The 27,049-nt window shown below is 54.9% G+C and overlaps 6 protein-coding genes and 1 non-coding gene across 7 annotated transcripts; 3 read left to right on the top strand and 4 right to left on the bottom strand.

Annotated features, from left to right (window-relative positions):
* Positions 1 to 1,703: 1,703 nt before the first annotated feature.
* On the top strand, positions 1,704 to 3,473 carry LY79DRAFT_546799 (cyclohexanone monooxygenase). Its single transcript, XM_060557262.1, has one exon. The coding sequence runs from the start codon at positions 1,791 to 1,793 to the stop codon at positions 3,345 to 3,347; it is 1,557 nt and encodes a 518-aa protein (XP_060416588.1). The 5' UTR covers positions 1,704 to 1,790; the 3' UTR covers positions 3,348 to 3,473.
* A 480-nt stretch (positions 3,474 to 3,953) lies between these two features.
* LY79DRAFT_588559 (uncharacterized protein) lies at positions 3,954 to 4,612 on the bottom strand (the record flags this gene model as incomplete). Its single annotated transcript, XM_060560928.1, has 2 exons — positions 3,954 to 4,219; positions 4,330 to 4,612. 2 exons carry the CDS (start codon positions 4,610 to 4,612, stop codon positions 3,954 to 3,956), a joined length of 549 nt encoding a protein of 182 aa, XP_060416587.1.
* Positions 4,613 to 4,628: 16 nt separating this feature from the next.
* LY79DRAFT_546794 (uncharacterized protein) lies at positions 4,629 to 5,254 on the bottom strand. The gene has a single exon (XM_060557261.1). The coding sequence runs from the start codon at positions 5,086 to 5,088 to the stop codon at positions 4,837 to 4,839; it is 252 nt and encodes an 83-aa protein (XP_060416586.1). The 5' UTR covers positions 5,089 to 5,254; the 3' UTR covers positions 4,629 to 4,836.
* Positions 5,255 to 5,363: 109 nt separating this feature from the next.
* Positions 5,364 to 5,462, top strand: LY79DRAFT_t76. Its single transcript has one exon. It is a non-coding gene; the product is annotated as a tRNA-Leu (tRNA).
* Positions 5,463 to 7,027: 1,565 nt separating this feature from the next.
* Positions 7,028 to 8,411, bottom strand: LY79DRAFT_511070 (uncharacterized protein; the record flags this gene model as incomplete). The annotated part of the gene is made up of 3 exons (XM_060554221.1): positions 7,028 to 7,601; positions 7,657 to 8,180; positions 8,223 to 8,411. The coding sequence occupies 3 exons, from the start codon at positions 8,409 to 8,411 to the stop codon at positions 7,028 to 7,030; spliced, it is 1,287 nt and encodes a 428-aa protein (XP_060416585.1).
* Positions 8,412 to 19,674: 11,263 nt separating this feature from the next.
* On the bottom strand, positions 19,675 to 20,447 carry LY79DRAFT_546776 (uncharacterized protein). The gene has a single exon (XM_060557260.1). The coding sequence runs from the start codon at positions 20,410 to 20,412 to the stop codon at positions 19,852 to 19,854; it is 561 nt and encodes a 186-aa protein (XP_060416584.1). The 5' UTR covers positions 20,413 to 20,447; the 3' UTR covers positions 19,675 to 19,851.
* Positions 20,448 to 20,571: 124 nt separating this feature from the next.
* LY79DRAFT_510842 (proteasome component ECM29) lies at positions 20,572 to 26,270 on the top strand (the record flags this gene model as incomplete). Its single annotated transcript, XM_060554198.1, has 2 exons — positions 20,572 to 20,840; positions 20,906 to 26,270. The coding sequence occupies 2 exons, from the start codon at positions 20,572 to 20,574 to the stop codon at positions 26,268 to 26,270; spliced, it is 5,634 nt and encodes a 1,877-aa protein (XP_060416583.1).
* Between the last annotated feature and the right edge of the window lie 779 nt (positions 26,271 to 27,049).

Raw genomic sequence — 27,049 nt, 5'->3', positions numbered from 1 at the left:
TAGACTCCGTTCGTATCAAGTCTACAGACAAGCTGATAGTGTCCCCCCGTGTCAACCCGAGAGTACCGTGCACAATAACAGCGATAAACCTCATATCCTAAAGGCTACAGGTTCAAATCCAGTTTTCTTAGATTTGTTTTTATTCTAAAACAGCTCTACTGGGGAGGGTTAGAATAGTACTAACCTACCCTGCTTCCTACGCTGCGCTCTAGGTCAGGATAGGCCAAGACTATCCCTCTTTAAGTTATGTTATCACTAAATCCACTGTCTACTGAGGTTCATCACGACCTTTTTCTTCCTATTTCTGATTAGTTATTTCTTTGTTTTACTTCTAAAACAGCTCTACTAGGGAGGGTTAGAATAGTACTAACTTACCCTACTTCCTATTCTGCGCTCTAGGTTGGGATAGGCTAAGACTATCCCTTTTGCTTTTTAGCTATATCTTTCACTTGTGGCCTTAGTACCTATTATCAGGTCAGCTGTGCACAGGCCAGAACGCACGGTACTCTCTGGTTAACTAGGGGGGGCATTATCAGCTTGTCTGATCTCTCGTTCGTGTCTTATGCGGCTTCCAGTCTTAGGCGATGGGTTTTGCCTGTTCCTAGTCTAGCTAGCAAGTTGCAAAACGGCGGCATTCTATTGCACGTGCTCTTTCATTGTGGATTGTTAAACTTCCCAGCGGCCGCTCCCGCGGTCTTGGTCTCGGTCTCGAAACGGCCTGCCAGCCACTCTGTGAGGTTCTCATGAGATCGTCGACGTCAGATCTGCATTAAGCCGAGGCCAAGAAAGGTTTAATTAACAATTCGTTTACCTGCCGCTGAAGAGATGAGACGAAGTATGCTGCAGCAGTACCTTGGCCCCCCCCCCCCCCCCCCCTCCGCGCATGTGACGTTAATAAGCTTTATAGGTTGCAATTCGACTGGTACACGTAACACTTCAAACTATCAAACGTTACGACAAGCGAACACCAATACGTCCATGGCGACCCCAGCATCGGCTGGGATCATGCCTCGAACGCCATGCACCACTCAGCGATTTTCCATCGACAGCCCTTCGGGGTACTCCTTTTCTCCTCGGCTGTTCCGTAACTCATGACACTTTGACATGATGAGCGGCAGACAGGCACTCCTAGCTCGCACGGCAGGCTTTCTGGGGCCGCGAGCTTGGGTCCCTAAAAGGTCGGGAGGAGGCCGGACGACAAACCTTAATGTATTCTTGTTGAACATCGATCAGTTTTACCGAAATTCCACTAGGACCGGCCTAGCTTGGCTCGTCCCCGTCGCATTTCTGTTTAAGTATGTATGTTCCACCGGTTTGGGTCAATGTTTCTGCCATCCGCCTGAGCCCCCGACCATTCATATCAACTTTACTTACTATCAGGCTGTGAACAATCATCCTAGATGCCCATCATGTCTGGCCCTCCCATCGCATCGGAGACGCCCGCTGGGGGCGCCGCCCTGGACTTCATGACACTTAACAAAAAGTACACCGAGGAGAAGGAGAAGCGCCAACGGCCCGACGGCAACGCCCAGTACACCGAGATAGAGATGGACGCGCGCCTCGGCAAGCTTGCCCAAGACCCCTGGGTCAATCACGAGGAGCTCAACGCGCGACCGGCCAACCTCGCAGACGGCGACGAGGTCAAGGTAGTCGTGCTCGGTGCCGGCTTCGGCGGCCTGCTGTTCGCCATTCGCTTAGTCCAAGCCGGCCTCGGGCCCCGGGACATCCGTCTTGTCGACGCCGCCGGAGGTTTCGGCGGCACCTGGTACTGGAACCGGTACCCCGGCCTCATGTGCGACGTCGAGAGCTCCATCTACTTGCCGCTGCTCGAGGAGACTGGGTACATGCCGAAGCACAGATACGCCTACGGCAACGAGCTGCTCGCGCACGCGAACCGGATGGCGGATACGTGGGGCCTGGCGGACCAAGGCGTGTTCCGCTCGCAGATCAAGAGCTGCGAGTGGGATGAGGACGCGAAGCGGTGGAAGGTCGTCATCGAGCAGGGTCGCGGCCCTAACGAGGCGCCCGTCACGATGACGGTCCGGTCGCAGTTCGTCGTCCTGGCGAACGGCGTCCTCAACCACCCCAAGGCGCCCAAGAATATTGAGGCCTTCGAGGGCGACATGTTTCACTCCGCCCGGTGGAACTACAATATTACTGGAGGGGACCCAAGCAACCTCGAGAGCCCACAGCTGACCGGCCTGGAGGGAAAGCGGGTTGGCATCATCGGCACGGGAGTCACCGCCGTTCAGCTCGTGCCCCAGCTGGCTAAGTGGGCCAAAGAACTCTACGTCTTCCAGCGGACGCCCTCGTCGGTGGGCGAAAAGGGCCAGAGACCCATGGACCCAGAGGAGTGGAAGAAGATCGCCAATGGCAGAGGCTGGCAGAAGCGCCGCAATGAGAACTTCAACATCTACCTATCGGGCCGTGAGGCGGAAGAGAACCTGGTCGCAGACGGCTGGACGGCATTGAAGGCATACAAGGCAGCCATCGCCACCCCTCAGGACAAGCCGCTCGGCATGGCAGACATCCCCGGTCACATCGGCGGCCTGCTCGCGGTGGACGCGCCCATATCCGAGCGGATCCGGCGTCGCGTGGACGAGGTCGTCGAGGACAAGACGACGGCCGCCGCCCTGAAGTCGTGGTACCCGACGTGGTGCAAGCGGCCGGCGTTCCACGACGACTACCTCCCGGCGTTCAACCTCCCCAACGTCCATCTTGTCGACACGGACGGCAAGGGCGTGGACCGCGCCACCAAAGGCTCACTCGTCGTCGACGGCGTGGACTACCCGCTGGACGTTGTCGTGCTGAGTACGGGTTACAGGGCGCCCGCGGCGAACATGGCCGAGCCCTCGGGCGTTTCCAGCATGACGATCAAGGGCCGCGGCGGGGCCCTGTTATCCGACAAGTGGCAAAGCAAAGGCCCGTCGACCCTGCACGGCGTCCTCACCAACGGCTTCCCGAACCTCTTCCTCACCGGCCCGATGCAGGTCGGCGCGACGCCCAACTACAACAGTGTTCAGGACACCCTGTCCCAGCACTGCGCCTACATTGTGGCGGAGGCGATGAAGCAGGCGGGCAACAGCACCGATAAGGTTGTCCTCGAAGCCACCATCGAGGGCGAGGAGGGCTACTCCGGGCTCCACATGCAGTACGCCGCCTGGTTCGCCGGCGTGGCCATCTGCACGCCGGGCTACCTCAACAACGAAGGCGAACAGGCCCCGCCGGAGGAGCAGATGAAGATGGCCAGGGGGACGCCGTTCCCGCAGGGAATGAACGCCTTCATCAAATGCCTGGAGGACTGGCGCGCTGAGGGCTCGATGAAGGGTGTGGAGGTTACAGTATAGGTTAAAGCAATTTGAACAGCCGTTTAAAGCATGAAAAAGACGAGGATCGCCCAGATTGTGTATGGTTCCAGGAGCTTGGATTCGATTAGTACCTGGATCAGTCGTAATTTGCGGGTAAGAGTTGCCGGACAGCAGCTTGACAATGTTCCCTTGCCCAAAAGATCAGAGACCAGACTTAACTTATTAAACTTTTTCCATATGCTGGGTCTGGGCCCTGAGGGCGCATCGGACAACGCCGAAGTTACCGTCTTATATTCCGTACATGGTAAGGCGGCAGCCGCGACCAAACTGCAATCCTGTGCATAGAAGAACGCCCGCAGGTGATTTGAGGCTTGGTACGAAACGGAACTATCACGTTTGTAAAACATAATCTATCCCAAGTATGCATTCCTGCTTCCTTACACTGCACATGTGTATGAGCCGTGTTATGGGGAGAGTCTTCCCATCCAGGCATTCATCCATGTGAATAATCGAGGATACTTGACAAAATATTTCGCCAGTTCAACTGTACAATATGAGAAAAGGCTCCAAGATGGCTCTGCCTCGCAATCATCCACTTTTGATAACCCTCCCCCCCCAACATCCCTTCGAGCGGCTGGCAAGAGCTTAGAAAATCTTGTCGAGGATCCTCTCACCCCCGTCCAGTCGGTCGGCCTCCTTCCTCAAGGCCTCGGCCCTGAACTTCCTAAACGCGGTCTCGATCCTCGCGCGGCTCACGGGGTCCCTGTTGATGGTCCTGGACGCAGCCGAGGTCCCGGAGAGGAAGCCGAGCTCGCCGCCCAGGAAGAGGCTCCCAAGGCCGAGCAGCGAGTACGCCGCGAAGTCGCCGAGCTTTGTCGGCGCTAGCTCCTCCGTCAGATCAGGTATGGGTTCTAGTAGCCGCGCGTCAGCTAAAAAAAAAAAAAAAAAAAAAAGGGAGGGGGGAGGGGGGGGAAGCCTGTGTCGCGGGGGAAAAAAATAAAAACGTTCGACTGTCACTGACCTGTCCTCCCATTTGCAAACTGAACGTGCGTCGGCTTCTCTGCGGCCCGGAAGACGGCGAACATTTCGGCGCGCGCCCGCCTCAGCCTGGAGGCGAGGAAGATGCCGAGCCCCAGGCCGACGGCGGAGCCGATGACGGCGTGCCTGCGGACCTTGTTGGCGGCTGTCTTGAGCAGGTCGCGGTCCGAGTCGAGGAGGTCATGCTCGAGGTGCTTCTCGGCGATGGCGGCGAGGTCCTCCGAAGGAGGCGATTTACGAAAGGCGGCCAGGGAGTCGCGAGACATGTTGACGAAGTTGCGGTTTTTTTTTTTTTTTTTGTCTTCCTTTCGACTCTTTGATTCTGTCTTGCGGAGTGGCTGGATGATATAGTTCACGTTTCAGGAGCACTAACTGGATATATAAGAAGAGAAAGAACTTGCTCTGTTCTGGAAACTGGCAACGATCAAATAAGACACTACTGATATCCCACGAGAAAGAAGCGTGGGCGGGCGCCAGCTTCGGGATTCTTCTAGCGTGCAATGACGTCCAGCATACGTGACCGAGCTGCCCCCTTGACGAGTTGTTGGGCCGTGCGGAGAAGCTTCTCGGACACAGGGGGTATTCCAGCAGGTTCGACCTGAGTGAACCTGTTCAACGAGCGGTTTGTTTGATAAGACACACTCGCCCAAGAGGATTTGGATTGATAGGGGAGGGGAGGTCGTGTATGGTTGGTGCTGTTCGCCAGTGGATGAGCTTCATAGGTGTCATGAAAAGCAGGCATTTCGCATGTAGCCGTGTAAGCCAAAGAGACAAATGCCAGGATGCGCTGACATTGATTGGAACGCAGATAATTCTTGCTGCTGGCACGTGCGGTTCGCTATTCGAGACAAAACTGCAGTTGGCGCCAAACCGACTTCATCGGACAAGGAATCTAACAATTACGGCACCGAATCTCAAGTTTTGCAGTTTGATAACACAGAGCAATACTAGCAAGTGAACAAGGACAGTTTTGTATAGATTCATATTTCGAATTGTGGGAGAAATGAGACATTCATTGGAAGGGTGGCCGAGTTGGTTATGGCGCCAGGTTAAGGTCAGCTTAACATCTGTTTCCTGGTGGGGCAACCCGCGCGAGTTCGAGTCTCGTCCCTTTCATTTTTGCGTCTTTCACTCTCTTCTCATTCTGCCCGCAGCGATTTTTTTTTTCTTTTTTCGTTCTTTTATACTACAGTCCGATATGGATGATATTATCGTACAGACAGATGATTACCGGCTTGCATCCGCATCGCATGGCTTGCTTGGCCAAACTAATACAACATGCACTCACGACGAGATGCAAATGCAGAAAAGCAACGCTAACACAACGATCTCCCAAGAGGGTTTGGTAGGTAGGTAGGTAAAGCAATTCTACACATCGGATAGATAAAACAAGACAGGCACGCTTTTTCTTGAATGCGTGTGATCTGCATCTACATCTGTTCAGTGAGCCTCGGGATGCCCGGCCTATTGGATCCAGGCTGGCAGCTCGGCGAGGAAAGCAGTCTTTTTGTCACCCCAATCCCGTGCCCGGCTGGTGAGGGCCGTCTGCAATACTTCAAGATGTACTGATGTGTCAGTCCCAGCCTCCCGCCAGGTCCATGTATAGTCGCGCGGTAAGTGACCCCGAAAGAGTAATGGAAGGGAACAGGGAACGGCACGGCACCCGACGTCCGTCTGGATCAGCAAGCTTCTGGTCCTTCATGCTTCAATGACATTACGAATTCAGCTTATACACAACCCAGTTCCATTTAGAGAGAACCTATCATTCTGGTTTCAGACATAGGGCCCGGAGGCGTCATCCTACTCACCAACGCCATTCGCCCAAACCGTGGAATCCTAAATCTCCAACTTGATTTGTTTCTCCAAAGTCCACGCCGGGCTACTCCGTGAGCCTTTTTGTATTGTTTTGCCTCGCATCTCCCCCGGCCAACACCAGCAAGCCCCAGAAAGAGTTCGATATGTCCAGATGCAACACAGCCTTGAACCGCCATCCCAAGCCCAAACCCCACCCAACCGACAAGTACACAAGCCCGCAAAGGGACTCCGCACAAAACGAGAGGTGTAGAACGCACTTCACCCCCATGACGACAAGCAAACGTAAACGACAGGGGTATTCGGAACTCGAGACCAACTGCTACCAACCAGCCAGCCAACCATCAAAGCGAACGAACAGAACAGGCTTGATTCTCACGCAGGATGGTCACGGAGTCAGAACAAAAAAAGACAGCGACAAGCAAAACTAGAAGCTAGGAAATCTCTGTTGGGGCGAGTCCCGTGTGGAAGTAGACAAATGAAGGGGCAACCAAGTCAAGAGAACCATCCGAAAGCCGACGCCCAAGACAAGCCCAGATTGTCCAAAGAGAAATAGCTGGGCCGCAAAGCATGCAATCGTCGTTCTCGTGACATCTCACAATCGTGTCCGCTACCGCTATCCGTATGCCTAAGATCAAACAAGTCCAAAGAAATGTGTCATTCGCCCAGGTATCCATCGTTAAAGTGGCGGCGAGCGAAAACGACGAGAGAATCTTCCATGAATAAGCAACGAGACAATCGTGAGGGCTTGAGCTCATGAATACCTTTTTCGGATATTCATATCGCGTGCGAGAGCGGATAAGCCGTCCATGTTGTCCCACCCAACACTCTACTACACAGGGTATTAGCCAACATACTGTTTCAATACGCTACCCAGGGAACCTTACCTGAGGAGGGGCACCAGGGGGGCCCTGCGGTCCCGGGGGGCCGTGAGGACCAGGAGCACCGAAGTGAGCAGGTCCGTAGGCGCCGGGGCCGGGGGGGGCAAAGTAGTGAGGCGGGGGAGGGGCAGGACGGTAGGGGGTACCAACACCAGAGTTGTTTTGGCTGCGGCCCCAGCTCAAACGGACGCGGGAGTTTCCAATAGGGTATCCCTGCATCTGGTTGATGGCCATCTCGGCAGCGTGGCGGTGGACAAACTGAACGAAACCGCAGCCCTTGCCAGGAGGGATCTTGACGTAGGTGATCTCGCCAAAGCCCTGGAAGAAGCTACGGAGCTCGTCCTCGGTGACGTAGCCAGAGAGGCCGCCGACGAAAACGGTGGTGTTGTTGGGGTCGGTGAACTGGTTCATCTGCTGGCCAGGAGGGTTGTAGGGGGCGCCATAAGCACCGCCGTACTGAGCAGGCGAGGGAACCCCGTAGAATCCCTGCTGGTGAGGAGGCAGGCCGGGAGCCATCATCTGGTTGCCGTGGTGCTGCTGCTGGTACGGGCCGCCGTGGTTACTTCTGTTCTGGTTAGACGGGTTGTGCATACAGCGCCAGGGCAAGAATAACTCACCGGTTCTTGGGGGTGGCCGTGGAGATGCGCATGGGGCGGTTGCCACAGTAGACTCCCTGCATCTCAACGAGAGCTCGCTGCTGATCCTGCTCATCGGTGAAACGGACGAAGCCGTAGCCACGCGACTGTCCCGACATGGCATCCGTCATGATCTTAGCAGACTTGCAAGAGGGGAACCGCGCCTGGAAGAGGGACACAAGAACGTATTCGTTGACCTCTGGGCCGAGGTCGCCGACGAAGATCGAGTACTCAGGACCACGGTCGTCGCGTCGGTCGTTGATGCCGCCCCCAGAAGCCCAGTTGAGCTTAAAGGCACGGTTGGAGTTGGGAACGGGGGAGCCGTTCAAGGTGAGGGCCTTGCTGGCAGCCTCAGACGAGGTGAACTCGACGAAGCAGTATCCGGCATTGCCAGACGTCTTGTCGCGGATGACCTTGACGTTGACAGGCTCTCCGGTGGCGGTGAGGAAGACGCCCTTGATGAAGTTCTCATCCATCCAGGGCTCGAGCTCGCCCATCCTGCGCCACTGTTAGACCAAAACCACCGAGAATAAGATTTGCGCCATTACTGACCAGAGAGTGTTCTTATTCGCGTCTTGCTGGTTAGGGGCCTGCACACCGCCGGGAATCTCTCCGGAACCATTGTTGCCGGGGAAGGGCATGCCGCCAGAGACGGGAGTACCGAAGCCGTCGCCGTTGGCGTTGGGAGGAGGGGCACCGTTGCCCTGAGCGGGGTTGTAGGGGTTGATACCGTCCATTTTCGCGATTGAAACTGGCTTGAGGTTAGCAAATTGAAGCCATTGTACCATTAGCGGGCCAACATACCGTTCGAGGGTTGGTTGAATGTTAATAAAGTCGGAACTAAATTGTCCCGGCCTGCAATAAGATTTGTTGTTCCTGAAAATCGAAACAGAAAGTCCTGTATTCAGAAGCAAAACCGAGACACCAAAAAGCACTCTGGTAAAAAGTCGAATCTCTCCGACGCCTGCACGCCCCGCCTTAAAACCGAAAGATCGAGATATCGCGGGGTATTGGTGCAAGAAATGGTACAGCCACCAACAAGAGAAACTGAGCGATGCTTCAAATTCGACTTTTGGGTCTCCAAAATTTGCGCCGTGGCCAAGTACTCTCACTGATCCGAAAAAGGGTCAAAGGAAGAATCCGAAACGATTGGACCTAAATGGCTGTTAGCATCGCAAGGGCAAAGTGTGGTACACTAGCACGCATCAGGTAGCAGTCGTGGTCGCAGTCGTAGTGTTGAACATGTCCGGATGTTGTGATTCCAACGCTGCCCGACTTTGGCAGTCACGGCCGAAACAAGCTGACCCACCAGCAGCATTTGACGTTGTAAGGCTTGCAGTCGTCCTCGTATGAATGGCTCCCGAACGAAGTTGGGCGTAGACTTCTCGACCCCAGAGACGGTAGCGCGGAGCCGAGTAACAATTGAAGGCCGATATGGCAGTCCATCCGTAACAATAACCCTCAAGTCGTTGTGTATCCAGCGCCATTGGGTACACAAGCTGGCGCATCCCGTCTCAACCACGGCATAAATCCATAGTGTGTTAGGTTTGTTCGGCCCAGGTATGTAAACACGACTGGAGACATGCATCCCACGTTCACGCAGGGCTGATTGATGCCGCTTCGCTGGATGTCTCGCCTCTCCTTCACCCACCCCGCCACGCCACGCCGGCCCAAGCTCCGGAATCATCTACGGCGCTTCATGGCTGTTGCGAGGTGTTATGCTCCGACGGCACAGTACTGACAGTACGCCCATCCAAAACCCAGATGCATTGCCGGCTACCGGCGCCTTTCGGGATACTGACTAGAGCTGTGCTGGACGGCGACGGGGGCGAGGTAAGATGAGGCTTACGGAGACGTCGGGGGCAGGAATCGAAGTGTAGTCGTTGTCGAGTGCTGATGGAAATCAAGGCATGATAGTGCGCTCGAGCTAGTGGTCGACGGGGACGACTTGGGAAAGGACAAGTCGAGGCTGAATAGCTTCGGCACTTGGTTGTAGATCGACGTCCATGGTCCAGGATGATCTGCGATGCATAGAGGGGTTGTGCGATACACCCCGAACCGCAATTCTGTCTTTTCTCTGATGGCTGCCACCACCACCACCGCCTGTACTCAATACCACCAGAGTTTCAACCGTGAATCCGAAGTCGGGGATGCGGCGTCGAGGTCCGTGGCAGAGGGTTGCCGAAGATGCCGAGGGCCGGGAGTTCATGATTTGCGACTGCGACTGCGACAAGACGAGAGGGAATGGTGGGAGCGAACAAAGGAAACGGGGTGCCATTGATGACTTACTTTTGGGCGCCAACGAAAAAAAGACTCTCTTTGTTTCCGGATGACGAGGAAGAAAAAACCGACGTGCGACTCGTAAGGAGGGTGAGGGTGGAAGGAGGAAGAATTACGCAGGTTTTCGTGTCTAGGGGGAATTTAGGAGGGAGGGGGGTTAAACGACGTGGGAGGGAAAAAGCGACAAGGAAGTTGCGCGCAGAGAATTTTTTTCCCGGCGGGTGGTAAGGGCCGTGGGGGGGATCTGGCTCTGGCAGTGGTGACGTGAGGTGTGGGAAAGTACGCGGCAGCGAAAGCAGCAGCAGCAAGAAGCACGACTTGTTTTTTTCGCAGCAACCGAGACAATCGCTAGAAAGGATGCTTCGTTTTGGAGGCAGAAAAAAACTCGCAGCGCAACGCAGAGCAGAGCAGACGAGACAGATAGACAGCAGCAGAAGAGGAAGAGAGGTGCAACTCTAAAGGAAAAAGAGGAAGAAAGAGAAGAATCGATGTGGGCAAGAGGGGAGGGAGGGGGTTAGGTGGAAAAGGAAGAAGGGAAAGAAAAGTCGAAGGGAAAGAACAGAGGGAGACCACACGGTAAGGCAGGCCGGGTTCTCTCTCTCCAGCGATGGGGAACAGGTACACACACACACACACACACACACACACACATACACGCGCACGTCCGCACGCACTCATAGAATGTGGGTTTTTGTCGGCGGAGGGGAAGAGAAGGGAAGGAAAGGGCGCGCGACCTGAACTCTACGCAGGTAGCAAGTAGCTAATGAAAGGGTAAGGGGGGGCGTGTGATTCGTATTGTGTGTGTATGTGCGCTGCTGTGGTAAGCTACGTACACCACATTACCTACGTCGGTACGATGTACGGAGTACGGTCGTGGTAATGGATGGATGCGTGGGTGTGGGACGAGGGGCATCCAAGATCGGAAAAAAAGACTGCTGAGGAAAGGACGAGGCATGCAGAGGTACCTTGTCATCTTTGCAAGGATAGTTTAATAGTGATACGGCAAGAGCTGATGCGCGCCTTTTTGCAGCCGCAAAAAGCATGCGAGGGCTATAATAAGACGGACTTTGGCGACCAGGGATAAGCAACCACGTTTTGTTTTTCTGGGATTTTTCTCCCCTTCTGTCCTATATCTTGTTTATTTGTCTTTCCGCTTTCCATGCCCATGACAGACGTGTTCCCTCCCGGTGGGGATGGGAAAGCAAATCTGTTCCGGGGCAGGAGGATACTTGCTACCTGCACAGGTACCAAGGTAAAGGAGGTACATATACTGTAGAAGTACATCATGTGCTGACTACCTAGGTAGACCACACTACCTTGGTGGACACATAGCAGGGAGTAAGAACAAAAACAGAGCAGTCGACGCAGCAGATACGGACTGGAATGGAATGGGCCACTGCTCGTCGATGTGCCAGCGGCGCTAGATTGGGTGGGCCCGGCGTCGGTGCTGATGCCGTGCGTTGAGCTGGGCAGCAGCTGTGGCTGCACCAGCGAAGCGAACGAAACGAAACCTACAGAGAACAAGGGACCGCCGACTTCGAAAGCACGCCGGCAACAGACGGACTGACGCCAGCGAACTGCTCGCCAGGTACAAGCACTATACATGGTCCATGAACTCGGGCTACGGACGGAAGCATGCACAACCCATTACTCAAGAACGCATAGTATCTCGATTTATTTGAATCTGCTTTGCTACTGTTGTCTTGTCTTTTCCATCTTCTTGACCCAATCAGTCATCCCCCGATATATATCTCATTGCGTGCTTGTCATGTGGGTGGCCTGGGGCATCCATCCATCGCGGCTTTGAGACAGATCGGCGGGCGAGCGAATGAGGGAAGACAGGGCGCCGGAGAGGAGGTGTGGGCAGGAATGGAAAGAACCCGAGAGGCACCGCGCAATTGGAGGCTGACTGTTGCGGCAAGTGCTGACCTGCCTGGTGAGTATGTAGACGTACATATTTGGCAACCCGGGGAGTACAAGTACTCCAACCCCCGGGGAGGACGAGAGAAAGAGATCCTCGAGGAAGGACCGAAGCAAGCAGGCGGCAGGCAGACTGACAGGCAGGCATGCAAGTGCCTTCCGCCCACTTGCTACTTCTTTCCCTCTTCCGTTGAGATTGCCGAGGGAACATACCTAGCATGCATTGTAATGGGAAGGAAGGAAACCCTTGTCCGCCTTTTCTTCTTTTCTTCTACTCCCTTCATTCATTCATACCCAACCGAAGGAATGGAGTGTGCTCCGTCGAGGAAAGGACACAATCGGGGCATAGCCCCAGGCCACCTTGGTAATCAGGCGCTACATTACGTACGCACAAGTTCAATTCATGTGAGCAAAGTCCAGCAACGGACGACGGACATTCATCCATGGACTTGCCCTGACAGGGAAGGCATCCCATCCTGGCCCTTGCCTCAAGCCAAGCCCCTCCCCTCCCCCGGCTGTCTTGAAAACCTTGTTGTTGCTCTCATCGAAGCTCCGTCTTTGGACCTCTCTCTCTCTCTCTCTCCGCAAAATGCTATGCACCACCCCTCGCCTTGACGACAACCTGGCGTTATACACTTCGGAGCACACTCAATGGACGTCCTTCGCTCTTGACAAGGAAAGGTGCGGGTACCTGCAATGCATGCATCCATCTCTGCTCTCGGCACAACTCATTCACAGATTGACCTGTCACGCCTGTACCTCGACACAGGGCAGGGGGCCAATCCCTCGGGCAGATCTTACGGGGGCGGGAGAGAACCGCTAAGCAAAAGACGTACGTATTCGTAGCTGCCCTACTACGGTACCCTACGCCGCCGACGCCTGTTCCTGCCTAGTGTACACGAGCTGGGGGGTACGTCCAGCGGGAGTTCCGATACGTACCGATCTCAACGCGAAATGGCGTCACGGCATAGAGGTACAGGGTGCCTCCCTGCCGAGAACTGGAGATGAGCTCCCACCGTCGGCCGGTATTCGTAGGCAGGCTGCACCTACCTGTCTTGTACCTCGGAAACGCCATCGCTGCATTTTCACGATGATGCATGTTCAAGACCAGGAACCACAGGTCTTGTTTGACGGAGCATGGGCCAGAAAAACGTTCGACTGACTCTCCTTCAACATCCACCGGCTCATTTTGACCATCTGAAAGCATCGTCATTATCATCGTCTTTGCCTCTCCACCACCTCGTCCCTCCTCCATCTCCGAGTCCGCCCTTCGTTTTCGTCTGCCGGCCTCAACAAGAGCAAATGAGCCGCAAGCCTGCAACTATCACCTCTTGCTTGCTTTCCCAAGATGCGCGCCTGCATCCCGTCTTTGCTAATCTCCTCGCATCCAATCCGACAAAGAAAGAAAGAAAAGTGTGTCGCTCGTGCGATGCTCGCTCCAGACTTCAACCGACTCTCACCGGCTCTCATTCCAAATGTTCTCGTCGGATCCCTAGACATGTCACTTCCTTATTGAGAGCGTAAATAATGGGATGGCGGACGCGAACGACACCACGGGGACAGGGCACATTTGAGACACACGTCGTTCTAATTTCTTTTCCCACCACTCCAAACGCCCCCCCCTCTTTAACTCCGAAATACACATGCGAATTTAATCAAAGACGAGCGGAGATCAATCGATCCCCGAGCCATGCTGGAGTCAGTCGAGCGAGGCAAGTGAAGAAGGGTGTGTAACATGTCGTGCTAATAACCTTTGCTGCAGCAGTCAACCAGTTCGGCGTCGCTAGCTGATTGCGCGCCCACCAACGTTTCGAAACAGTCCAGCAGTGTCAGTTCTGCTGCCTTAGTCCATGGGCATTCCTCGTTCGTGCTGTCTCTCTTTATTTGCTGGCCGCTGCTGACGGGTCCAGCTTCTGTCCGTGCATGCAATCAATTTGCCTGTACCTACACTACTCCATCGTCTCTCACGGCATCTTATGCGGCCCTGAAAGAACCACCTCGCCACTTCCACTTCCTAGCACCCTGCCAAGTCGACCTCGAATCCTTGAGCTCACGGGCCCCTGTACACAATATACCGTACTTCCCAGTCCCGTCACTGCCGTTGGGGCGGTTTAGCAGCGAGCCCGGAGCCGGCAGTCAACGCCGTTGACACCAACCAGCCAACCTTGGCCACGCAAAAGCCACGTCAAAGGAACTTTTCCTCGTTTCTTCATCGATGAGCCATGGTTCCCTTGCTTCGTCGCAGTCCTCGTTACGTGAGTGGTCAACATCGTGTTGCACCTCCCTTAGCCCCATGTTCTTCCCCTTGAACAGGTCCCCCTTGGCCCATAAGTAACGTTGGCAGGACCGTCGGCGGTCACCTGCTGATTTTCTCGGCCTCTGAGCCTCGCCTAAGGGCGCGCCATAGCTGTGGATCACCTAACAAAGCCCTGGCGGCCAGGGCTGAGGCTCCGGCCCCTCTCTCATTTACGGGTTCTGGTTAAAATGGGTTTCGCGTCTGACGGTCCGCCCGGCTTTACTGAGCCGAAGTTTCGGGATTTGGTTGTGCCTACGTGCTGGTTCGGTGCCCGAGCGCCGCCCAACGAGTAATCCTCCAACTCGACAATTTCGCAATGAAGACATTTTTGGAAGGCCACCGGTTCGCCTGGCAATCTTCGATTTCCGTCCATCGAACCTTCGGCGTGTTCACAACTTTTTTTGTACCTACAGTGCAGGAGACACGACTCGCACAACCATGAGCCCCAACTAGCTGTTGCGTGTTCATAGTGCCTCATTGGGCGAATCCGCAAGCGTGACACCCTGTTTTTGTTTTTTTTTAAAGAAAAAAAAAAGTGAAATCATCGGACTGGGGTGGTAGGGTGTGGCCGCAGAAAGGGGACCTCCACTGCTACCGTGGATCGAGGTGTGGGAAGAATGAGATCTCTGATTCTCTTTCTATCCCTTCTGACTGGCCGGAGAGGTTGCCCGCCCATGCGGTCTGGCCGTATCCAAGCAAGGCCGGCTTCTGCGTAGTAGTGTAGGAACCAAATTGGCATCTTAATGCCAACGGTAAACACTGTGAGTCCCAATTCTGAAATCCCTTTCAAGACTTTCTTCCCTCTCTTGCTTGGGTCGTCATGCTGATTTGGGCATTTCCTGATCCCTGCAGATTATAGTTGATGATAGTCCTCCATACGATGCTTCTCTGCATGGTCAAGGTCGAAGCATAATACAGTTCCAGGCGGCAATCTCCGCTTCGTGCGCTTTGCCGACTTTCCTCGTCTTAGCAAACGATCCCCTGCAGTGCCCAACTAGCTGTCACGCGTACAGATTTGCTCGGCCAAACTTCCCGTTGACGAGCTATACGATAGTTTTTCAAAAGGGGCCCGCTGGCATTCGTCTCCGTCGACTCGGCATGCATTGCTACGACGCAGTACACGCATCCGGGACTTATGGGCCACGAAAGGAATGTCCGTCCATGTACATCATGTCCACGAGCTACATTAGCCTCGATGCTAGCCCCAGTGCAGGACGGTTTGCTGGTCCGGTGGTCTCTGAGCCGTGACCCGCATTCTCAGCAGCCCAAGGTGGCTAGCAAGGTTTAGCATGTCTCAACCGCATATCGTCGCGACGAATCATTGAGGGCCTTTTGCAATCCCACAGTACTTGCAAAATGCACGACTTCCTTGATTTGGACGTACCTAGCGCATGCTGCCCACATATCTGAGAGGCTCGAGGGGGTTGAACGGCAGCTTGGGCCGTAGAGCAGTCGCATTCAGCTCACCTCAGGCCACTTTCTTACAAGCCAACTAGTGCTTCTACAGCTGTCATCTGATGGCAAGGGTCGTAATGCCCGCAACCCCCCCGGGCTGCCTTCAGAGCTCTCAATCAGCCACACTCGGGGAATAACGAGCGATGTTGATCGACGACATCCCTGTCCACAGGCCTTCTGCTGCTCGACGCAACGAACCATCTAGTGTATCTCGTGCTTCCAAAGCGCTCATTAACCACAGTCATCCCAGTTTTGCATCTGTTCGCATCCAGCTGCACGGCCCAATACATTATGTCGTCGGTATCTCCTGGCCAGACTGGTAATGAGAGTGTCCCCTCCACATGTCACGCAGGACAGCAGTCGTTTTGCTTACTCTGCAAGCGGGGTCTGTTTTTGGGGCGTTGCCAACCTTGATGCTCGGTTCGCACTCTGTTCCGTCAGCAGCAGGTAGATTATATGCTTGCCATGCCAGGGCAGGCGTAGGCATGGCAAGGAACAACCTTTGCGCTTGACTCGTACCTCTCAGAATTGATCCGTCTCCGTATTTGTATCCCATCCGGAACCCAGCCATTACGTAGTCGTACACTTATGCGATGCATCTGGTTCTCCTACATAAGTGCAATATAACAGGCGTAGCCTTCACTACTAGAGGGCGTCAGTGAGGCTCAGCATAACCTCACTAGCTTTTCAATGATATGGCAAGAGACGCGGGTCTACTGCTTGAGGCAATGATATCGCATCTATCTTCAAAGTCAATTGGGTCCCCGTATCAAGCACGTCCTAGGAAAAAAGGATTAGGCCCAAACCTTACTTTGAAGAAGCATATTGAATTCCCGGTGAAATGAGCTAGTTGATGTTTGTCTATGCTTGATGTTGCAGCCTGATAGTAACGGACAAATGGTTGAAGGCTAACGAAGGAACCTTGCTTGGTATGATCAGGTTAGTTTTCATCCTTTCCTCTTTTTTCAATTTCTTCCTATTCACAACGTTTCGCCAGGTGCGACTCTCTACTGTGTCAACCTCCTATTAAATCAAGTTACTGATAAAAAAGGCAGTCCCTTGTGATGTCGTACAGGTAAAAGAATATTGAACATGCAGAGGCATAAAGTTAAACTCTTGATCGGTACCTCAAGGGGAGGGTGCTCGCATCGGTGCACGCAGCGAGAGTTTGTCATGTGAAGCTGACTTGGGTGACGGGGATGGATCTCTCCTCTTTTCCCTTCCGGGCCAGCCTAGGCTGGTGACTCGACCGGTCGGTCGGCCGACAGTAGGTGCGCAAATATCCGCACGTTAAGAATGGCATCGGCGTGTTGGGCAGGCTGCTGTCTTCTTGAGGCGGCTCACACGCTTCGGGGTCCCGGCCCGTAATGTGTGTAAGAGGGTAGCGCCCCGGTTCATTCGCCGAGTGGAAGAATTTCCCTGAGGCGATAGCTTGTGTCGTATGTTGAGAGCCTATTTAATATCCGGCCTGGTGTGTGTGTATGTGTGTGTGTGTGTGTGTGTGTTCATCAATTCATATGCCGATCAGAGGTTAATCGATTCTCTGTTTGGGTGTCATTCCTGGCGGGGCATTTTCTATTTCTTCTTTATTTCTTTCTTGGCGGAATGGAGTTTGTCAACGCAAAAGGTGCGAACTGTACTCGGTAAGGTCGGGTTTGACGGCCGGGTCCAAGAGGTGTATTCGTCAACGGCATCGCCATGCTGAAGGAGGTTCGGGCAGCTCCTCCTTCTTCCGCCACCCCTAGACCGCGAGTTCTTCAGGTGGCGGCGGTCCCCTTCGTCTACCTGCAGGGCTCAAAAAGGGTTGTGAACGAAAACTATGCCAGAACGCCGCACTCCTCGGAGGTGTTCGGCCAGCGGGACGGACGAACTGAGGGTGCCGCAAGACCAACCTGTTGAGTTTCGTCTCGTGCGGGTCCGAGACTTGCTCGTTCAAGGTTTGGCAGGGCCTTAAGACTGGTGGTGGGTTGGTTTCGTCTAGAGAGGTGTGGTGGGAGGACTGGAAGGGCCGGGAAACAGTGAGGGGAGTCGGATGGAGGACGCCGGCATGTTATAAGGGTGTCTGTTGGAACTTTGCGATTGGATGAGGCTGGCGGGCTGAGGCCAGCGAGAGTGTCTCCGAGACTGGGCTGAGGTAAGTTTCCATGGCTTCAAAGGATGAAGTTCACTGCGGAGTGGTTTTGTATGAATGTACGTAGGCATATGGCGATAGAGGGGAGGGTAGGACGGATGGCCGGGATGCAGGATGGTTCTGCGCGGTGGACATGTTGCTGGGCGATACTCTACAGCTATAGTAGCCCATCAAGAATATCTGGATATCACCATGCTATTCCTTCTTAGACCTTGTACTGTTTTGAGCACCGAGCATGGCACTTTGCTGTGTTTTCATGACTGTGTGTGTTGGTATTGTGTACCTGTGCAACCTCAAGAGGGACCGCGTTCCATTATTAACCTAGTAGGTCACCGAGAAAGCTAAGCTGAGCTGTTAGACGCAGGAGCTGAAGTATGATTCTTCATTCCCAGCCCATCGTGAAAATGTCGATATCTATTCACATGACAGCGTGACCTTGGACGATGTAGATTCCGAGAGCTCGGCTCTGGGAGAGAGAGGTCTTCCGTTCCGAGAGAAGGTTTGACGGGGCAACGGAGTGAGTCGTGACCGGTAGACACTTGCTTGTGTGCCTTATATCGAAATTGTTGAATATCAGGGGTTGGGGCTCTTGGTCCTTTATAGTGCGAAGGAGGATCACGGACCACGACACACAAGCTTCAGGGGCTTTTCCTTGGGCCAAGAAAGCTTTTTTCTGCTATGGAAGAGCCGTGGCTCGGGATTGGGACCGGTGCAAACGGGAGACACCGTGGCCACCTCACGGGACCTCGCAGCCGTAGACTGAGTAAATGTTAGGATTTCCTAGAGAGCGGCATTCCGGGCCGTCGTCGGTATTGACATGCGTTGAGATCAAGCCATCGCCAAGATACGCGGATCAAAAAAACAAAAAAAAAATGCGTGATGAAAGCTACTATTGAATTATACTGTTATTGTCGCGCAGGCGCGGCAGCGAGATCCTTGTCCCAATCTCGTGGTAGTATGGGCGCAGATACTATCGAGCGTTCTGTTCTGTGGCAGAGGAACTCACCCTTTGGTTCCGTGAACACAGCATCCGGGAGTTAATTCGGCCCGCTTGATTGATCACTGCCTGGAGGAAGAAGTAGGCTCTGGGCTCCTCAACCGTCTCGCTGACATGTACTCTGGTTGTCCTCTGTCTGTTGAGGCACAGGCGAGCTGCATTCTCATAAAAAAAATCATGTCTCTAATGTTACTCGTAGTTAGGAGGTCAATCCTGATCACCGGCTGCTTCTGAATGGGACCATGTGTTTTGCACCTGGCTTTTCCTAGGCCGATCTCGAGGTTCTGCTAGGGAGTTGACGCTCCAGGTCATTGTACAGATGCATTCCAGTACGATTCCATCACGATTCCATCACGATTCCATCACGATTCCATCAAGTAAACTAGTGAGCATATTGCATGGATTTTCTTTTTGATATGATGGGTACATTGCCTCCCAAACAACCGGCATAGAGCTTCAAGCTCTCTCAGGTGAAACATCCCAAATCGAGCTCTTCACCTCAATTACATCAAATATTCTGCCCCATATAAAAGTTCCTAATACGTCATTTTTTCAAGTCTGCGTAGTAATGATAACCCTCCCTGGCATGGCGATGGAGAACGGTACGGCTTGCTACCTACGTATTGATCTTTGGCACTTTGCAACGTCTCTAACTAATATGCCAAGGTCATGGTATTAATTATAACACTTGCGCCCCTGTTATCGACTGCACAATGGTCTCGCCGTTAAGACTCAATGAATTTCATCCGTTTTCACGTATGTTCAAAAATGGTTGAAAGTCTGAACTGTATGGGTGCCTTGATGGCTACTGTGGTAAATATATGCTTCACCCACTCCTTTGAGGGCAGGCCTTATGGGCAAGTCAGATACATTAATCATTCCAGTCTGAAGTTACGAAGTATTCTTTGAGTCTTTTCCCATGTGACTTTCGGGCATCAGTCTATCAACTCCCGATAGCTTTCACGTAATGCAATGGGACTGATAGCTTTGTGTGATTACACCCACCTACTCAAAGACTTTCATGAGTTTGGAAATCTAACACCTGAATGTTACTCCCCTCCTAATGTAGTAAATCCCTAGATGTGGTGTCGTGAGTCTTCAGCCAGCAGACGTAAAAGGCGGGCGCCAACAAAAGAGACCATGACACTCGCCTAGAGTGACAATATTGTGAACGCATTTGCTAAGACGTGACTCAGGAGAACCCAAGTAAGATAGATGAAGCGGGCACCACCTCATAACTGCAAGGGCTCTCGCCTCAATTGGAGATGATGCGGTCCAGATGGCTGGCACCCGCCTTGGGAGTGTTTGTGGCCTTTCCCCCTTTCTGAGTCTAGCCAGAGCGTTTTCTCTCCATCTCTTCAACCATCGTTTCTTCCTCTTCCTCTGCTTATCCCTCTTCCCACTCAGCAAAACTGTGACACACCACTCGGCCGTTTCGAAACAACGGTAGCAAAAACACCGACACTTGAGCAGAATTCCGTCGACACGTCTCTTTGGCAAACGCCTTCCGGTCTCGACAAGCCGGGTTGTTTCGGGGAAACGCAAACGAGCCCGGACGGCTGTCACTAAACCGGTTTCGGAGCTTGGCCACACTGTGGCGTGGCGGGTGAGCGTGACACAGGACGCCCCCCTGCTTTTCTGTGGGCATTTCTGGAACATCTGGGGCTCGCGGCTTAATCAGCTCAGGCAGCCGGGAGCAACGTCGACCTTGGTGCGGATGTAACACGTAAGGTGCATTTACATGTACCTCTGCATCTCCCTCCCCGACATCACAACCATCTATCAACGCACCATCGACGTCGCCACAGCTCCTTAAAGATGTCGGGCGAATCCCCCGAGGCCAAGGAGAAGCGGCTCGTAGGGAACGTCCAGATCCGCATCCTCCAGGCCGCGAACAAGGAGGACAAGCTGAACGAGCTGCTCACCAAGTACCTCTGTGCCCTGCTGCTGAAGGCGACGAGTGACTATGCGTCCGTTCGTAACGAGGTGAGAAGACCCCCTTTTCTTCTGACGTTCCGGAATCTCATCGCATCATTTCAGGTCATTCAGTTTGCTGGAAAATTGAAGGGCTTGATAGTCCACCCGAGGTATGATGGTCCCAATGGCGGTGTCCCGCAGGTCCTTGTTCCGAGTGCACTGACAGTGGTGACAGCATCATTCTCCCCGTGGAGAAGCTCATCGACCAGTACCAGGAGGCCGAATCTTCAATCCTCCGCGTGCTGGATATCTCATTCATACAGCACAGCATCCTCCGTCTGGAGGACTACGATAGACGGCGTCTTTTCCCCAAAGTGGCCAAAGGCATTTCTTCGTCGAAGCATGGCCCCACCCAAGCATCCATGTTCAATCTTCTCCTCAAGATCATCCCGGACATCCAGATCCCCTCTCGCGGCAGCGAAGAAGACGCTGCCTTCAGAGATGCAAGCGGTCTCTCCGACGATGCTGACGCACTCTTCGTCGCCAAGTGGCTCGGCAAGGTGCTTCTTCTGCGGATTCCCGGCGGTGTGGAACCCACGCGCCAGGATTTCGAGAGACTGAACCCAGCCCTGCTGGCTGCGGATCTCGACTTCCTGAAGCCCGAGCAGCGCGACACCGCGCCGGCATTCCAAAAGATGCAGGACCTGCGGCGCAAGATTGCGCAGTTATTGGCCAGTGGCGCCTTCAAGGACGAGGAGAGGTTGCTGCCCGCTCTCTCTGCGGCGGCTAACCCGGACTACCAGGTCTCTCAAGCCGGAGAGGACATTCTCAAGAGAATGACTATTGATTTCGAAAAGGCGAGCATCATTGAGGAGTTGTATAATGCACACGCCCGACTACCCGCGCCTCACCGCATCAGAATCCTGCCTCTCCTTTCAAAGTCCAAGCTGGCCACCACCATGCAAGATAACATTTTGTCCGTGGTGACTCTTGACTTCGGCACAGAGACGACGTCCATCGCCCCGGCCCACCTTCAAGCAACCAGCGGCCTCGAGCGCACGAGACTGCATAAGGCACTATTCTACTTCCTCAACTGGACAGCGACCATTGGGCCTACCCAGGCTCCTTTTACCATTGGACCCAAGCTCATCGACAAGATGCGTACTTACGTCGAGGAGCAGGGATGGCCTGCTCCGCGCACATTATCGGCAGACGAGGAAAAGCTTCGCGCGATGGCGTACGATCTTCTCGGCGTCCTTGGCGCAGGCAGTCCCTTCAGCGTGCAGGACAAGCTCCACCTTGTCGGCTGGCTTTTCAGGTCTCTATCAGAAGACCCCAGCGCCGAGGCCGTGTCCGCCATCGAAGGCTCGCTTTCGGGACTGACCAGGAGCTTCGACCCCAAGACGGTCAGTGGCGCGGGACGTGGCAGCGGCATGATCAGCCTGATCTCTCTCCTTCTGCACTACATGAACCTGCCCGAGGACAACCCTGCCGTACGAAGCGCGAGGTTCTCGGCCGTCAAGTGGGCAAACCAGACGGTTGCGTCATGGGACGAGCGCGGCAGATGGATCGATATCCTAGCCATTGCCGGCCGCCAGGGCGAGCGCACCGAGGTCATCGAGGAGGGCCGTAAGGGGCTGGACCCGTGGACGTACCGCGATAGCGAAGCGCACACGATGCCGGACTGGATCAAGTTAATGACCTACTTCTTCTGCGAGAAGATCACCGACGACATCACCAGTTCTGATTGGGCCAACTCGACACCGCCGAAGCTTGAGTTCGACGACAGAAGGACGATGCAGAACTTTGAGGGCGAGAAGGTGTTTGCATATCCCGTCGCCGTTCAGTATGTCAAGAGGGCGCTGTTCATCGCGGCACTGCCCGACTTCCCCCTCGGCCCCGGCTGGGCCGAGCAGCTCGACACCCGAGTGCACAACGACATCAAGACGCGGGACCAGATCAGGGCCTACCTCCGCTCCGTCGACCAGGAGCACGTCGGCCTCTTCATCAAGATCTGCTTCGACGGAGTTCGCCTGAAAGGCATGGACGGCACCGATCGCATTGTCGAGAACTGTCTCAAGCACATGGTGGACGTCGCGTCGCTTGCGCCCGCCGGCACGATCAATTATGTCGCCGGTTCCGCCTATCTCTTGCAGAAGTGCACGACGGCTAACAACAGACACATCCGCGCTGCCGCCGCCCAGGCGGTTGGGATCCTGCTTCCTCACCCCCTTAACAAGGTGGACTTGGCAATTCCCGACGCAGTTCCGCATCAGACAAGGAACGAGAACATTCAAAAGTTCCTCCGTGACCTGAAGGTCATGGTCTACGGCTGGGAGAACTCGTACGGTGCTACCGCTAACGCAGTCGAAGGGTCCTTGCAGGCGTTTGGCCACATCTTCTCCAGAGCCGTGTACTACGGTCTGCCCATCCCCAGCGACGTTCACCTGCCTCAGAAGCTGCTTATGGACAAGTCACATCAGCGACCAGCATTGGAGGATGCCATCCTAGACTGCTACGCAGAGCTTTGGACCGCCGGCCTTTCGCAGTATATCCCGGATAACGTTAACAACTTGACGGCGGACTATGTGATCGAGAGACTCACGGAGAAGGCAGCGGCCGGAAGCGACAAAGCAATCTTTGCGCTCGGCCGCCTGGCACTTGCATTCAACGAGCCCAACGAGGAGCCCACCCCCGCAGATGGCCTGTTGTACCCCTCGAGCAAGACGTCAGGCATCGACAACATCCTGCGTGGCCTCTTTGCCGTCCATACTAGAAAGGAGACCGAGATCCACTTCACCGTCGGTGAGGCCATCACCGCGGCGATTGCTTGCTGGGATTCGGACTTTGTCAAGCTGTCCATGAACATCGACAGCGTCGAGGGCCCCTGGAAGAAGACCAAGCGTAGTAAGAGAGTCACCGCCGTCCTCGACAAGATCTTCAAGGACTGCAAGACCACCAAGCCCTCGCTGCTCAAGGCTTCTGGTATTTGGCTCTTCTGCGTCGTCCAGTACTGTGGTCACCTCGAGGAGGTCCAGTCCCGACTTCGCGAGGCCCAGGCCGCTTTCATGAGACTGTTAAGTGCGAGGGACGAGCTTGTCCAGGAGACTGCTTCCCGCGGCCTCTCCCTAGTCTATGAGAAGGGAGATGATGATTTGAAACAGGACCTTGTCAAGGATCTTGTCTCCGCCTTCACCGGTAGCAGCACCCAGATCAAAGTCGAGGAAGAGACCGAGCTCTTTGAGCCTGGAGCCCTGCCCACGGGCGAGGGCAAGTCCGTCACCTCGTACAAGGACATCGTTAGCCTGGCGAACGAGGTCGGCGACCAGAGCCTGGTTTACAAGTTCATGTCTCTTGCGACCAATGCCGCCACCTGGTCTACTCGATCCGCATTTGGTCGTTTCGGCCTGAGCAACATCCTCTCCGAGTCAGAGGTCGACCCCAAGCTGTACCCCAAGCTGTTCCGTTACCGCTTCGACCCGAACAGCAACGTGCAGCGCTCCATGGACGACATCTGGAAGTCCCTGGTCAAGAACCCGAACGAGACCATCAGCGAGCACTTTGACGCCATCATGCAGGATCTGCTCAAGAATATCCTCGGCAAGGAGTGGCGCGTGCGCCAGGCCAGCTGCAGCGCCATCTCCGACCTCATCTCGGGCCAGCCGTTCGACAAGTACCAGGAGTACTACGCCCAGATATGGACCGCCGCGCTCAAGGTCCTGGACGATGTCAAGGGGTCCGTCAGGGAGTCTGCGCTCAAGCTGTGCATAGGCCTGACCAACACCATTGTCCGCCAGCTTGAAGAGGGCGGCGCCTCGTCGTCGGCCCAGGCAATGCTCAAGCAGGCCCTTCGTTTCCTGCTGTCCCCCAGCGGTCTCGAGAGCGGCGTCGAAGATGTCAAGATGTTCTCCCTCAAGACCATCATCGACATCACCAAGAAGGGCGGTCCTAACCTGAAGCCCTTCATAGTGGACTTCATCCCGCCGCTGCTGGGCCTGCACAGCACCATCGAGCCGGAGCAGATCAACTATGCCTACCAGAAGGTCAGTGAAAACTCGCGCGATCAGATTGATAAGTTCAGGGCGCGATTGGTCAACCAGTCACCAATCTCGGAGGCCGTCGACAACTGCCTCAGGCAACTGGACGCCGACGGCATGAAGCAGCTCGCGTCCAAGCTCGAGGAGATTATCAAGACGGCCATCGGCATGCCGACCAAGATCGCCTGCGCTAGGCTCATCGGCGACCTGGTCATGCGCCACGCCGTCGACTTCAAGCCGGTGTCGTCCCGGTTCATGCAGTTGCTGGAGAAGCAGTCTCTGGACCGTAACGACGAGGTCAGCAAGGGCTACGCTAAGGCCGTGGGATATCTTATGCGCGTCGTCCCCGACGCGTCCAAGGAGAGGCTGGTCGACAAGTTCACCGAGTTCTACTTCACCAGCGAAGACGAAGCCCGGCGGGCCAAGGTGTCGGACGTCGTCCTCAGTGTCTCGAAGCTCGCTCCCGATCATTTCAACGCGCTGGCGACCAAGTTCGTTCCGTTCACGTACATGGGGATGCACGACACGGACGAGTACACGCGCAAATGCTTCGACGAAGTGTGGAACCAGCACGGCGGCAGCTCCCGCACCGTGGCGCGCTACGTGCCTGAGATCGTGGGTTTCGTCAAGAGGGGCCTCGAGGCGCCGAGGTGGAACCTGCAGCACACGGCCTGCTTTACCATCGCCAGCATGGTCAAGGCCGTGGCCGCCTCGAGCGATGCCACGGGCGGCCAAATGTCCGAGACGAACCTGAAGCAGATCTGGCCCGTCATGGACAAGGCGCTCGCGCTCAAGACCTTCCCCGGCAAGGAGAGGCTTCTCGAGTCTTTCCCCCAGTTGGTCGGCAAGGGCGCGTCGCTGTGGAAGACGGACGCGGCCGTCGCCGCACAGCAGAAGAAGATTGCCCTCCGCGAGGCGAAGCGCAACAACGAGGACTACCGACCGCACGCCTACAAGGCGCTTTGGCAGTTTGCCGAGCAGCGCGAGGACCTGGACCTGCTCGATGACATTGCCAACATTGTCGGTGGACCGCTCGACGACTTTGTTGACGAGGATAGGATGGACGTCGACAGCTCGGGAGACGCCATGCGCAAGGCTGCCGTCAAAGGCATCGAGGCCATCGCGAGAGGCTATAATCGTGTTCAGATAAAGGAGGACGCCGGCGCCGTCCTGAAGAAGGTCTTTGAGCTTCTGAAGACGCGTCTGGCCCACCCAAAGTTCGAGGGCATCAAGCGCGAGGTCTGGTACGAGTGCGTCAAGGACCTGATGGAGGCTGCCCAGAAGCCGTCGACGGCGGCGGGCGGGGGCAAGGAGGTGGCGCTGGCGTACCTCGAGAGCCTGGACCCCGAATCCATCGACAACGGGACCGAGGCCCAGCGCACGACGCGGGCTGTTGCCATTGGTGGTGTTTTCAAGGCGATGAACCGGGGCGTGTTTGGCCCAGCACCGACGAAGGAGGAGAAGAAGGGACTGGTCGACATGGTGAAGAAGGCCCTCGCAGCGGAGCGTTCTTTGGAGGTTCAGAAGCACCTCAAGGAGGTACTCGGGGAGCTGGAGAAATAGGCGACGAGAGCGAGAGGAGGGGAGGGAAAGACTGGGTGTTTCCTTGGAGGACGTTGGTATAGACGACGGCGGCGATACCGACGAATTGGCTCACGGGGTTGTGATACCCCCTTAGAATCTTGCTCTTTACAATGACAATGGTTGAATGATGTTGCTGCCGCGTGGTCTTAATCGTGTGGCGTGATTAGCCCATATATCTTTGAGTGCTATCAATCATGTTCGCTATCAAGTAATAGTCTAAAGACTCATTGGGATGGGAATGGCGGAAGAAGCAAGAGGTCACCTTATGAGAGTCAGCACGAATCTAATCGACACGTTATTCCGAAACTACCGTAAGTATATCGATGTCGAATATCTAGGTCAGAAGCCCCATCTCTGGATGTGGTCTTGACAACTGAGAGGTGTATAGGGAGGTAAGGTGCCTGCCTGCCTGCCTAGGTACCTAGGTAGGGAGACAAGGCGGGCTGCACCAGCCACAATCGGATCGAGAACCCACCCGTGTGACCGTGGCGCAGCCAACCGCCGCATCGCATTATCATTCCACCTTTGCCCGGTTGCGTCACCGAGCTGGCGCCTTCGATAGCGGCCCTGCGCCTGCACCTGCACCTGCACCGGCACCTGTTTCGCGCCGGGACCAGCCCGCAAACACACCATTCTGTGTCTATCTCAGATCACCGGTGGCGCAAAATCAACCAACCTTGTTCATTCACCTCAACGACACGCCTTACCTCAAGCTATCCAACGTCCTTTTTTTTTCTATTTGGACTTTTCCCTCCCGT

The sequence above is a fragment of the Colletotrichum navitas genome (genome assembly GCF_030913465.1).
Source record: "Colletotrichum navitas strain CBS 125086 chromosome Unknown LY79scaffold_15, whole genome shotgun sequence".
Lineage (NCBI taxonomy): Eukaryota > Fungi > Ascomycota > Sordariomycetes > Glomerellales > Glomerellaceae > Colletotrichum > Colletotrichum navitas.
Note: the sequence above shows the minus strand (reverse complement) of the source record. Positions and strands in the feature narration are given on the sequence as shown.

What these genes read in the sequence shown, in the direction of transcription:
- LY79DRAFT_546799 (XM_060557262.1), top strand. Translation starts at nt 1,791, where the DNA reads ATGTGCGACGTCGAGAGCTCCATCTACTTGCCGCTGCTCGAGGAGACT.
- LY79DRAFT_546794 (XM_060557261.1), bottom strand. Translation starts at nt 5,088, where the DNA reads ATGCCTGCTTTTCATGACACCTATGAAGCTCATCCACTGGCGAACAGC.
- LY79DRAFT_546776 (XM_060557260.1), bottom strand. Translation starts at nt 20,412, where the DNA reads ATGTTCCAGAAATGCCCACAGAAAAGCAGGGGGGCGTCCTGTGTCACG.